General features: G+C 34.5%; 1 protein-coding gene across 1 annotated transcript in view; it reads left to right on the top strand.

The window, feature by feature from the left end:
• The window catches only part of LOC111060626 (U6 snRNA-associated Sm-like protein LSm4), a 35407-nt gene that overhangs the window by 5276 nt on the left and 16983 nt on the right, over positions 1-13148 (top strand). The window contains exons 2-4 of the mRNA XM_039423906.1: positions 4968-5009; positions 6010-6108; positions 7602-7782. Of these exons, the coding sequence (XP_039279840.1) occupies positions 4968-5009; positions 6010-6108; positions 7602-7782 (322 nt within the window). The remainder of the gene's footprint in view (positions 1-4967; positions 5010-6009; positions 6109-7601; positions 7783-13148) is intronic.

Here is a 13148-nt window from a genome sequence, read left to right as displayed (position 1 = left end):
CTAAATACCGTGGTTACCATCTTCCCCGCAACCCTCTCGCCAAGCTTCCCTACCCTACAACTAAGCTTCCCTTCCCTACAGCTGTTCCGTAATAACTACAGCTGCAGACAAAACACGTGACAAAGTTATTAACTTTTGTTGATAACAAAATGATATGATAATCATATGTCATAAATCAGTTGTTTGAATTATTCTAAATCATCAGAAAGTTTGTTATTTTATCTCAGTTTATTTTAGTCAATAAAAGCCATTATTCTAGCTCTTCAATGGTCTCTATTTATTACAATTTTATTGACTGAAATAAGTACCGGTAATCAAAATGCCAAAGAGGAAAACCCTGGATCGAAATAATGTTGAATCTCCATCACGGAATCAGGATAAGCCTACCGAATTATCTCGAAATGATACATCTTTCAACTCGGAATCAATTGGGAAAATTCTCAAACCAAAATGTCTAAGTGTGGATCCAGATTCTCCTAGTGCACCATTGGAATGGAGACACTGGAAAAGAATGCTGGATGCCTACTTGAAAGGAAACTATTACACTGAAGATACGAAATTGGATATCTTAGTTACCTTGCTGTCAGCTGAAAATTACAAATTGATAATAGATTGTACTACATTCGAGGAAAGTATCTCCATCCTTGAAGGCATATTTATCAAGAAGAAAAGCGAAATCTTTACAAGGTACCTTCTCTCTATAAGAAAACAAAAACAAGGTGAGTCCATCGATAATTTTTTCCTAAAACTGAAAGAACTCAGCCTAGAATGTAATTTTACAGCGATCTCTGCTACAGAGAATCGAGAGGAGCACATAAAAGAAGCATTGATTGCAGGTTTATATTCATCCGAAATCCGTCAACGAATTTTAGAAAGCCCAGATATGTCTTTGCATGAAACTCTTAATCGTGCAAGAGCTTTTGAGTCTGCAAAAGATCAATCACAATGCTACAATAAATCTAATCCTCCATTTGAGCTTAATGCTTGCAAAGATACAGAAAATGCATCAAATCTAATTCCTAATCAAAAAGACACTTCAGACTCCTCATTATCAGCTGTTAGTATTAATGGACAAGTATGCTTTTTTTGTGGCAACAAAAAACATTCTCGACTATTTTGCCCAGCTAAAAACGAATTCTGCAAGAAGTGTGGTAAGAAGGGACACTTTGCTCGGGTATGTAACTCAAAATCTTCCGTATTAGAGAAAAAAAGAGAGTTTAGTAATTACTAACACCTTCAGTGCAACTAGACCAGGTGAATCTACTCATTGTGAGGGGACGTGTATTGACAATATTGCTACATCAATTCATTTTGAAAGAATTATCTCAGCAGAGGTTGAGCCGATGATTGTCTCGGATCATTTTGCTCTAGTGCTTAGCTGCCAACTTGATGTGACTGATCCTACAGCTTCAAAATATTTAATAGGTAATAATAAGTCTAGAAGAATTATCAGACCACTTAATTACACTAATATTGTTAAATTTCAATCAATAATTGCAAGAACTAATTGGTTAGATGTTTATGCAATCAATAGTATTGAGGATAAATTTTCCCACTTTCTCAATAAATTTCTTTGTATTGCTGATGCAGCTCTTCCCATCAGATGTGTTGAAAGTGGCAGATGTCCTCCAGTAAAATTATTTTGGTACACTGAAGAGATTAAAAATATTAAGGAGCAATGTTTACTTATGTACGACCTCTATAAGATGTCCGGTTCTGCCACTCATAAAAGCATGTATAATCAGTTGAAAAGATCTTTTAGAAAAATGGTAAAAAGACTAAACTCGATTACAATAATAATCGTATTTTGCGTGCTAAAAACAAGCCAAGGGAATTGTGGTCAATAGTCAGAGAGAATTTGAATAGGAATGAAGTAGCTAAAGGTGATAAAATATCTAGTCATACACCAGATGGTTTAAATGATTTTTTATTGACAGTGTAGATGAAAAATTGCGTTTAATAGCAGATCCTGTCCATGACGTTTTTCATTATCTTGACAATTACAAAAATTCAATGCCAAACTCTTCAAAACCCGCTTTCTCTTTTCATCTTACTAGTGTTGAGCAGGTTCATAGTGTAATACTATCCTTAAAGAATAGTGCTTGTCTTGATGTGTATTGCTTGAATTCTTACTTGTTGAAACTGGCTTCTCCCCATATTTGTGAAGTTCTGTGCTCTCTGTTTAATGATTGTATTCTTGATGGCGTTTTTCCTAATTGCTTAAAAATTGTCAAAATAATTCCTCTTTTCAAGAAAGGTTCTGCAAGTGAGTATAATAATTTTAGACCGATTTCTATCATTCCAGTTATTTCTAAAATCTTTGAGGTAATTTTGTATTGTCAGATTGTTGAGTTTTTTGAAAATAACTCACTGTTCTCCGATAGTCAATTTGGGTTCAGACCTAATAGAAGCACAAATACAGCTATATCTGAATTCATGGAAAACTGTATCTATTCTATTGATGAGAAGTGTAATCTACTAGGCAGCTTCTATGACATGAGCCGAGCTTTTGATACAATATCTCATCCCATCTTATTACAAAAGCTCAAATTCTATGGTTTTGATGACATGTCAACCAATTTAATTGCCTCTTACTTGAGTGATAGATTCCAATCTGTTTTTTATGATGGCTGTTTTTCTAATTATTTAAAAGTGTTATCAGGTGTTCCACAGGGTTCCACACTAGGTCATAGCATAAACATTATATTATTGGTAAAGCAGCAGAAATTAATTATAACAGTCTCAAACATAATAAAAATTGTATAAGAATATTCATTTATTAAATATTATTTCAACTAAACCACATGGTGATTGAATCTCTTTGGAAAGTCTAAGCCAATCATAGTGCATAGAAATAGCACCAAAAAGGTGATCGTTTGAAAACAACACATGTTAATCTACTATCAGACAACAAACCTGCCTTACCATAATATACGCTAGCACATGTACATTGTATAAGAGGAACTATGTCTAGGAGATTAAGCAGTTTTAAGAATTATATAAATTGGATTATTATCATAATTAAAGGATTATATTCTATTGCTTGCCACTGACGTCACGTCTACGTCACAATTGTTCTACCAATGGCAAATTTTCATGCAAATTAATTACACCGAGACTCTCAGAAAGAAAGTTCTAGCCAAGAAGCTGAGAAAAAGACTTCACTTCCCTTTTGAAATCCTCACCGTTCAGACCTCGTTAAAGTTACCAAGACCTATCTGTAAGATTTTCGTTCGATTTTATATGTTTTATTTGTGAGCCAATATTTTAGGCTATTCTAATTGTTATTTGTAAATCTATTTTCATCAATCGATAAATCAAAAGTCTAAAGTTAAATTATCCCTAATTAATTTGGTGAAGGAGATATTTAAATTAAAATTCCCCACGTGCTGAGACCGAAGCCTGGACCCGCTGCCGATCAAACGATTTTGATCTAAAGAAGAAAACCACGACCGTCAAGGAGTTTCACGTGAGTTATAAGTTTAAAGGGGCCCCAATCTACGCTTCGAAAAATATTACAGTGCAGAAAATATAAATTTTTTCTTCGCTAAATTATTGGCCACGCCGACAAGCGCTTATTAGTTATTAAGAGCCTAGAATTTGTTCAATATAGAATTTATAAGAACTTGTAGTTGATTGACTATCCTCCGCTGCCAGAACCACGACCCCGAGCATTTTTCAAGATATTTTATAATTTATTTCACTATTTTTTCAAAACTATTAAATTTTATCAATTGTAAAATTCTGTCGAATCATGCATGGTGTCATGCGAGCACAAGAACATTTTTAACTCTTTTGTTAATGCTAAATTATTATCAATCTGTAAATCAAATTCTGAACCTGCACTGTGTGATCATATATTTTATTATAATATATTTCAATTTTGTTAATTCGTCTTCTGAGTTCCATTATTTCTTAAGCCTGTCAATTATTGTGTCTGATACGTTCTATATTATCAAGAACCGATCGAATACGATCATTGAAATAATTGAATTAACCTGGTTATTGGAACAGGTCTAAGTGGATGTATTGTGTGGGGTCAGATCGAGGTATTTATTCTCTGTCCTTACCTGCTCATATATCAGCTTTTATCTGTTACCAACCTCGAATTAGGAGCGAATACATCAACTGTACAGCAGATGCAGCCGGCGATCATATAATTTCCTACAATAGAGCTTAAAACCCGACAAGTCTCTGTTCTCGAAATATATTCCGAACGATCTCTGGTCCTTGTACCCTATCTTAATCTTCGGAACTTATTAGAGACGCAGTCCCGTAAATTATCTACATCGGGATTTTTGCTCGACCTGTATGATTTTGTATGCTCATTCTTCACAGGTAATAATTTTAAGGTATCCGTATTCAGTGTTTAGCGATCGCTACACTACTTATAAAAATTTCATCACCATACAATCTGTCATGAGAAGAATCAAGGGTGAGCGAGCGTTTAGGCCTCCTGCGATTCCGACAATTGTATTGAGTCTTGTAGTGAACCAATCAGTCTGGTGTATACTTAGCGTCCACGCACGCAGTTACCTCAAATAACCTCAACACCGTTGATTCTGTACAAGATTCACTCTACGTATGTGAGGCGTGTAAAAAACCGCTTTACAATACATATGTTTGTTAGCCAGGAACAATGCCCTACAGTATTGGTAGGCAGTTCGTAAACAACCTGTATTTCATTTTTGTGATTATTGAATATTTGAGATATAAATTTATTATTATTAACAAGAATCAACAATATATTGATATAATTTAGGAGATGTCTATCATGACTTAGATGTCTATCAACTATAGAAGGCGGTGGGAGAATAAACTTGGCAACTATGCTATCCTATCATTTCGACTGACTTCATAACTTGAATTTTAGTATAGGACTGTAAAAGGCCTCTGTTATACTACCATAACTTTGTATTAAAAGCTATCCTATCATAAATAATAATGATTGTGAACCATTGTTTCAGCTTCCTTTGTCATTACTTCGCACGGCTCAGAACCATCCAATGGTGAGTTTATTCTTAGTTACTCTAGGTAGCCTACTCTCTCGAAGAATTTCATATTACTATAAAAGAAAACTCTTTGAAAGCCAAACATAGAAAATCAAATTGAAGAGCAGTCAAAACTGCACAAAGTAGTCTTGTAGCTCAAAATCAATGCCAATGTAATAATTTTATAGACACAATCACTACGACTGTCATAGATTTGTAGAGTAGAATGATTTAACATAGGCTATATCACTCCTAGCTGAAGGCTTAATAGCAAAGCTTTTGATTTTGTTTGATTAACTATACATGTATTGTTGAATTGTTTTGTCAATAGATCATTATTCTATTCTCATTTATCATGTATCTAAACAATATGGGATATTGTAAGTTGGTTAAGTGTGGCTGCATCAATCTTTTCTTCAGGTCACGGAGATTTTATGGTGGCGTTAATTGAAGAAAACATTATTCCAAGTATCACCTTGTAAAGTAGTTGAATGCATAGAGATCTGGTGATCTCACTGGCCACGAAATGTCTCCTATAATGAGGTTCACGTTATAATGTGCAATACTTGATTAACATTGGTGTTGCTATCCTTGTCTATCATTCCACGAAGCTGATAGCACTATCTTTTTCTAGCACCACAACGTCGCCAGATTGTCTTTCAACGGCGTAGAAATATTATTACCGTAAAATTGACAAAATATTTTATTTCAATTATGAAAATTTAAGTTATTATTGGCTCATTAATTATTTTTCACGAATAAGATATGATTGGTAATGAATTAATTAATAGTTCTTTCAATTAATTAAAAGAACAGTTAATATTACATCAAATATACAGGTATCATCTATCTTCTATAGGCAGTGGCAAGGCTGAGAATCGGCAAAACTGTTCTCTTATTTATCTCCACTGTCATCATAACGTGGACCTCACTATAGTTATCTAATTAGGAACTTAATTCTTGGCATGAATGGATAACATATTTCATACCTTTCAGCTCAAATTCTGATTATTTCCAGTTGGTGGAGCTGAAAAATGGAGAAACATATAACGGACATTTAGTTAGCTGTGATAACTGGATGAATATCAATCTGAGAGAAGTTATTTGCACATCAAGAGTAAGTAAAATTTGTTTCAAATTGAATTGATTCTATTGGCGACTTGAACTTGTCTAAAGAAGTAACGAGCTGATCTTGTAATTTTTCCCATAAAAATTAGGTACAAATGAGTAACTTGTAGTAATGAAGATTGAGTTAATGAACTCACTACCTATATCAACTCAGTGGGATAGCCTCTCCATCAATCCGAAGAGAGATAGCTGGTAGGGCTGAGCGAACTCGACAGGTTAATGACAACAGACACCCAATGTTTGGCCACACCCCTGCAAATCACCGGCTGAAGTCCCGACGCAGCTTTCTGACAGAGACACAGGAGCTGGGCTCCTCGGCTCCACAGAAAAGAATGAGATTATGGCATAAGAGTACAGACGCCAGACGCCACCGGGTTGGTGTTGAGGGAGCAACTTCCAACAGGAGCAAAGCTGTCATATGGCAAATGGAAAACTCTGAACCGCCTCAGAGCAGAGTGTGCCTGCACAAAAGAAAATCGCACAACTTGGAGGCAGATTGAGGACCCGTACTGCGACTGTGGTGATATCCAGTCAGATGACCACCTCCTGAAATGCTGTCTTGCACCAGCATGCACTCGACAAGACCTCTTTGTATTTAATGACGAAGCTGTTAAAACAGTGGATTTTTATTTCAATTTAGGCATTTAATCATCTATCACCTGACACGCACGAACGAACGAAGTTAATGAACATGATACAATCATTCATTTTAATTACAATAATTACCATAACGGGTTGAAAATAGCCGAATAAGCGCTAACTGAACTATTCTATCAAGCATATTTAAAAATATAAAATCCAAATATATTTTATTTTCATTCACAACATGTTTAACGTTAATGTAGTCTTTTATGTTTCTTTTGAGTTGAAAATGACATTGTTGGTGAAACATGTTGTAAGTAAAAATGTTCGATTAAAGGGTACTTGGATTTTTCATTTTCTATTTCATGATAATAATAAAGATTAGCCCTAGCGAAAAGATGATGTAGTAGGCCTACTATGTATGAACGTATTATGTTGTACTCTATTCGTATGGATTTATATCATTTCAGTAAATCAGTTTAAATGTTATAAAATATTTGTAAATGTTATAAAACACTATATTATTTTTGAGGCAAATATTTCGTATTTCTATCATGAATATTTGAACATGGATAGATATGGCCTATTATTTGATGCATCTATAGATTAATTGATTGAGTCTCCTTATCAGCACTACTGATCTCGATATGCTGTTATATACTTGTGGTTTTTGTACTGGCATAATTTAATCGTTTTCATAATAAGTATTCTCCTCTCTCAGGATCTGGAAAAGCCAGTACAGTAAAATTGCATAGAGTATTCTAATTCTAATAATACTTGAAAGGTGAGGTGGAGTTTAGACGTGTCATTGATGAAATTATTCCAAATTATTTTTGGACAATATTTTTCTTTATGTCATTGAAGTATAATTTTGTTCTAACATAATATTCTATGTAATAGGATGGTGACAAGTTTTGGAGGATGCCCGAATGCTATATTAGAGGAAGCACAATCAAATACCTCAGGATACCTGATGAAGTGATAGATATGGTGAAAGAAGATATGGTGATGAAGAATAGAGGTCGTGGAGAGATGAAGGGTAGAGGAGGACAGAACCAGAGGGGTCGAGGGGGTGGCCGAGGTAAGTGACCTCATAAAACAATTATTTGCATTAGCATTAAGTTGCGATTCCTTAGCGGCGTCTCGTGAGGCGCGTCTAGAGACGCGTGGTTAGAGCCGCCACAGCTAGAGCAAAAAACCTATAAATTGATTAGATTCGATGACTCATTGCATTTTTATGTTGTATGAACATTATGGTGGCATATGAATTAGAAGTGTTGGCTACTATATTGCTTTTACGATTCATATCCAATGAGTCATCGAATCTAATTGATAATTTATAAGTTATATTCTCTAGCCGTGGCGACTCTAGCTAGCCACGCGTCTCGAGACGCCGCTAAGGGATTGCACCTTTACCTTTGAAATTGAAAATCAATAACCCGTATCGTTCTTCATGTGTTACAAAGAGAAATCGTGAAAGAAATCAACAAGTCTACATAACGTTCATTTTTTTATTGAAGACGAGGATAGCGAGTTCCTAATTTCGAATTGAGTCTCATTCCGTAGTACGATTGTTGGAGTGTATATTCAACGTTGGATTTTCCAACACAAACGTGTATCTATACTTATAAAATTATTATCTCACTCACTCACTCACTGATCACGATTTCTGGAGAACTACTGGATGGATTGCAACAAAACTTGGAATATAGCTTCCTTATACGTCCTAGGTGCTCACTAAGAAATCTTTTGGTGATATTTCAACTCAAGTAACACAAGTTATTAACAAAAAGTTATTAACTTGACTGAATCGTCAAAAAATTTTCTTGACAAGAGTGTTAATAACTCATGTTTTTAACAGAATATTCCTTGTTATTAACAAGATCTTGTTATTGTAATTGACTTCCATATGATTTCATTTAACGAGACTATTCATATGATATAACAGCCGGAATAAAAAGCAAAAAATAATGATCTTCATCTGATATAATGTAAATCTCTTCTCTTCTCTTCTCTTCTCTTCTTCTTCTTCTCTTCTTCTCTATATCTATAAAAGCCCCAACAGACTGAAATCACACCACAGCCCAAACTAATGAGCCTACAAACTTGAAATTTTGCACAATAATTGTTCATGCCTCAAAACATCCACTAAGAAAGGATTTTCAGAAATTTGCCCCCCTGAGGGAGCTGGGGCCCCCAAAAATGTTGTACTTTTTAACCGCTCATTGCACAGCAAAGTCATGAGGAACTTTTTTGTTCAGCTACGAAAAAAATTAGATCTATGCAGAAAAATTCCGACCAGGAGCAGAGAGGGGTCCAGGAGAGGGCATTTTTTAAAAATGTTTATGTAAAATCACACTACAGCTCAAACTAATAAATTGGCCTACAGACTTAAAACTCTGCACAGAAATTCTTCAAACATGCTAGACGCACACTAACAACGGATTTTGAGATATTTTGCCTCTTAAGAGTTTTAAAGGATGAAAAAGGATCCTATTTAGTAAGGTTATGAACATTGTAAGGTGAACTGAGATAATTGACACATGATATTCTAAAGGTGCGTACAGACTTTCGCTCTGCTCCGCAACCGAACGTCACTCCAGCAGAGCGATTGATGATCGACCGGGGAGCAACAATGGTTCGACCGGGGAACGCGAGAAGATCTAACATCTTCCGTAACGTTCATGATGGGTGCGTGGGCGGCGCGACTGTAGTTCGATGGGGGAACGAGGGCGGTACGAGGGAGGAGCGTGCTCGGTGCGGGTTGGAAGAACGTATATGTGTACGCAGCTTAACATATGTTCTAATCATTGGAAAGCTTAAAATAATTTCATCAATCAGCTGATCGAATTTAATTTTTTTTGGATCCTTCATAGAATTTATAGTATTCCTGGTGATTGAGCCTGTCTTTTTTCAGCGTTGACTATTAATAATAGAGCTTTATTTACAACTAGCTTACCTGGCAAACTTCGTACCGCCAAAAAGTCAATGTATCTCATGTCACACTTTACTTTATTTGGTGAATCATGAAATAATTTATCTGACAATCAATATTTTCATTTACATCTGAATACGAACTTCCTATGTGCTTAGTCATGCAGCATCCATTATTCCCAAAACATATTCTCATCAAAACATATCTTCTCAATCATTTGGTAGTAATATCTAACAGTAAAGTGTTAAATTAAAAAATAAAAAATAGATAGGATAAATCAGTGTTTCAAAGATGAATTCAATGTTTTCATAGTTGTTGATTGTCAATAGATGCTCCAGGAAATATGCGATGTACGATGAATCACACAGAATTACATATTCTTTCCATCTTCCATTTTAGGATGAATATAAGCTAAGCTAAATTTAAAAAAATTGTAAATTATTCTGCCATTAATGAATGCAATATGAACAACTCTCTTCCATGAGGTGAATAATTTTTTCCAACATTTTCATGTTACTCAATAATAGGGGAGTGATAATTATTTGTATAGGTCTTCTAAGGAACTATTATCTACAGCTGGTATCAATCAACTACACTTCAATTCCAAACTACCGTTGTAATACCAGTAGCCTACACAATTTATCATAGGGTGACGTGTTTATTACAGCTGGTAACTTTAGATGCTAAATCATATTATCTCAATATGATCTTGAATCATGATCATCTTTCCGTTCTTCGGTAGCCGACAATTTCGAAAACATAGGTCTGTAAAATGGATTAATAAATAATCATTATTAGCCACCCTAATAAAATTTCTGGTGAAAAACCATCCCCAATATTCACACAACATATTCCCAAAGTTTCATGCCGTTATGTCAAGTATTTTTCAAGTCATAGGGAACAAACACACAAACAGACATTCATTTATATATATATATATATATATATATATATATATATATATATATATATATATATATGAATAATATATAGAAGATAGAAGATTTCATGCGGCTCAAACAAAAGCCTCTCTAAATGGAGGTAGAATGATAATAAGGTTGACAACTTTCAGTTCTGTTGTTTTAACATTTTTTTTTCAAATCACTTTCAAAAAAGTAAAGAACTGGCTTTTACACGTACGGGATAGGAAAATTATGTTTGACGCATCATCACGTCTGAAGTACTGGACTAATTAACTTGAAATTTTGCATATAGGCTAGATTCTTAATTAACCAAGGATGGTTATAGGCTTATTTTCAATTCTTCAAGATTTCATTACGTCAAGTTTTCAGATTATCAAGTTTGAAAATAGATCCTTGCGAAGCACGGGTTCCTGCTAGTAAATTATAATGCGTTTACACCAGAGTGTAAAACAACAAAATTTTAATAATAAACATAACATTGTAATGTAATAATTATTACATTGTAATAACAATGTAAAATTGTTAATAACATTTTCTTTTGGCTGCTAGTTTTGTTATCAACAAAAGTTAGTAACTTTGTCACGTGTTTTGTCTGCAGCTGTAGTTGTAGGGTAGGGATGCTGGGCGAGCGGGTTGCGGGGGAGATAATAACCTGTTACAAACAAAAGTTACCGACTCTCGATGGATAACATAAATCTTGTTAATAACAAGGAATGCTCTGTTGAAAACACGATTTATCAAATTTTTTCAAGAGAAGTTTTGTCGATTCAGTCAAGTTGACAACTTTTTATTAATAACTCATGTTATTAACTCCGGTGTAAACGCAACTCAACATGATGTTATTAACTTTTGTAATTAACATCACTTGATAACAAAAATGTTAAAAACTTGTGTTATTAACTCCGGTATAAACGCAGCTTTAGGGTGGCTTTTAAGGGTTTAAAGTTCGTCTTTTAGCATGTATATTATTCTTCTCCCAATCTCTTGATTATAATTGAAATTTCCATATCATATGTTACTATAGAACTATAATCAAGAGACAGTTGTTAACTGGCAACTAAATTAATAATTTTGTCAGGTTGGCATTAAGTTGAGATGACTTCATTTGGTTGGCACCAAGTTGAAGAACTAATTAAAATGCATTTATCGAGAACAAATTGGGCACTGCTGCTTCAATCAGAGCTATTCCTGGGAGTATAAATATTTTTTTCATGAAACAAACTTTTATGACGGGAGTTGCTTCTATCAATTGTTGATCCTATTCTATCAAGACTAATTTTGTTTGTAAAAAGCGACAACTGCTTAAACAATTTTGATGAAAGTTTTATAATTCAGTATGATATATGGAGGGTATTTTTAAAACTTCAGAAGTGTCCGTTGTGGAATCTGTTTGCAAACAATGAGAGAATTCGGCCAAAATTTAACTTGGGCGAAAGAAAGGGGTTATTTATTAAATCGGCAAATAGCTGTTGTTGCTTTTCCCAATGTGAAAATATCTTTCATGGAAGTAAGGCGCTTTTCCCATGAATCAATTATTCCTAAACATTGATTGTTTTACCAAAGAAAATAGAAGGTAGCTTTCGATAAAAATATTGGAGTATATGCATAACAGTTCGTTGACTGTCAGTATTCCTCATTAATAGCATCAATGCTCTCCATTCAAACAATGCTGACACATTGATGTGAGTCTCACTATAATTTGGTTACTTTAGATCAGATGAAGATAATAATATTGATGATCGCTACTCTTTCAATTTCAATCATGTTTGACATTTTTACTTTCCTTGCCCTATTACCATAGGTAAGGAAAGTATTGCTTTCCGAAAAAAATTAAGGTACCCCAATTTCTAAATTTCTATACGTTTCAAGGTCCCCTGAGTCCAAAAAAGTGGTTTTTGGGTATTGGTCTGTATGTGTATGTGTGTGTGTGTGTATGAGTGTATGTGCGTCTGTGTACACGATATCTCCTGTCCCAATCAATGGAATGACTTGAAATTTGGAACTTAAGGTCTTTATACTATAAGGATCCGACACGAACAATTTCAATCAAATGCAATTCAAGATGACGGCTAAAATGGCGAAAATGTTGTCAAAAACAGGGTTTTTCGCGATTTTCTCGAAAATGGCTCCAACGATTTTGATCAAATTCATACACAAAATAGTCATTGATAAGCTATATCAACTGCCACAAGTCCCATATCTGTAAAAATTTCAGGAGCTCCGCCCCATCTATGCAAAGTTCGATTTTAGATTTCCAATTATCAGGTCTCAGATATAATTAAAATGAAAAATTTCGAGTGGAAAAGATTGAGCATGAAAATCTCTACAATTAATGTCCAGTAACATTTTCACCTAAAATTTAAAATAAGCTTGAAATTTGAGAAAATGTGATTATTCAATTGCAAACTGTTGGCAATTGTTGATTCTTTTAAATCATTCACTATGAAGAGATAGCAGATCTCGTGTGTATCCAGCGTTATTGTCCTGTCACCAGCTGGCTCATATCTTTGAATAGTAAACTAGTATGCGCGGGAACTTTAGCGTCAGGTGATCAATTTTCATAACGGCAAGGAAAGCTGTGTGAGTGCG

Source organism: Nilaparvata lugens, chromosome 3 (genome assembly GCF_014356525.2).
Source record: "Nilaparvata lugens isolate BPH chromosome 3, ASM1435652v1, whole genome shotgun sequence".
NCBI lineage: Eukaryota > Metazoa > Arthropoda > Insecta > Hemiptera > Delphacidae > Nilaparvata > Nilaparvata lugens.
This window is presented reverse-complemented; position numbering and strand designations above follow the sequence as displayed.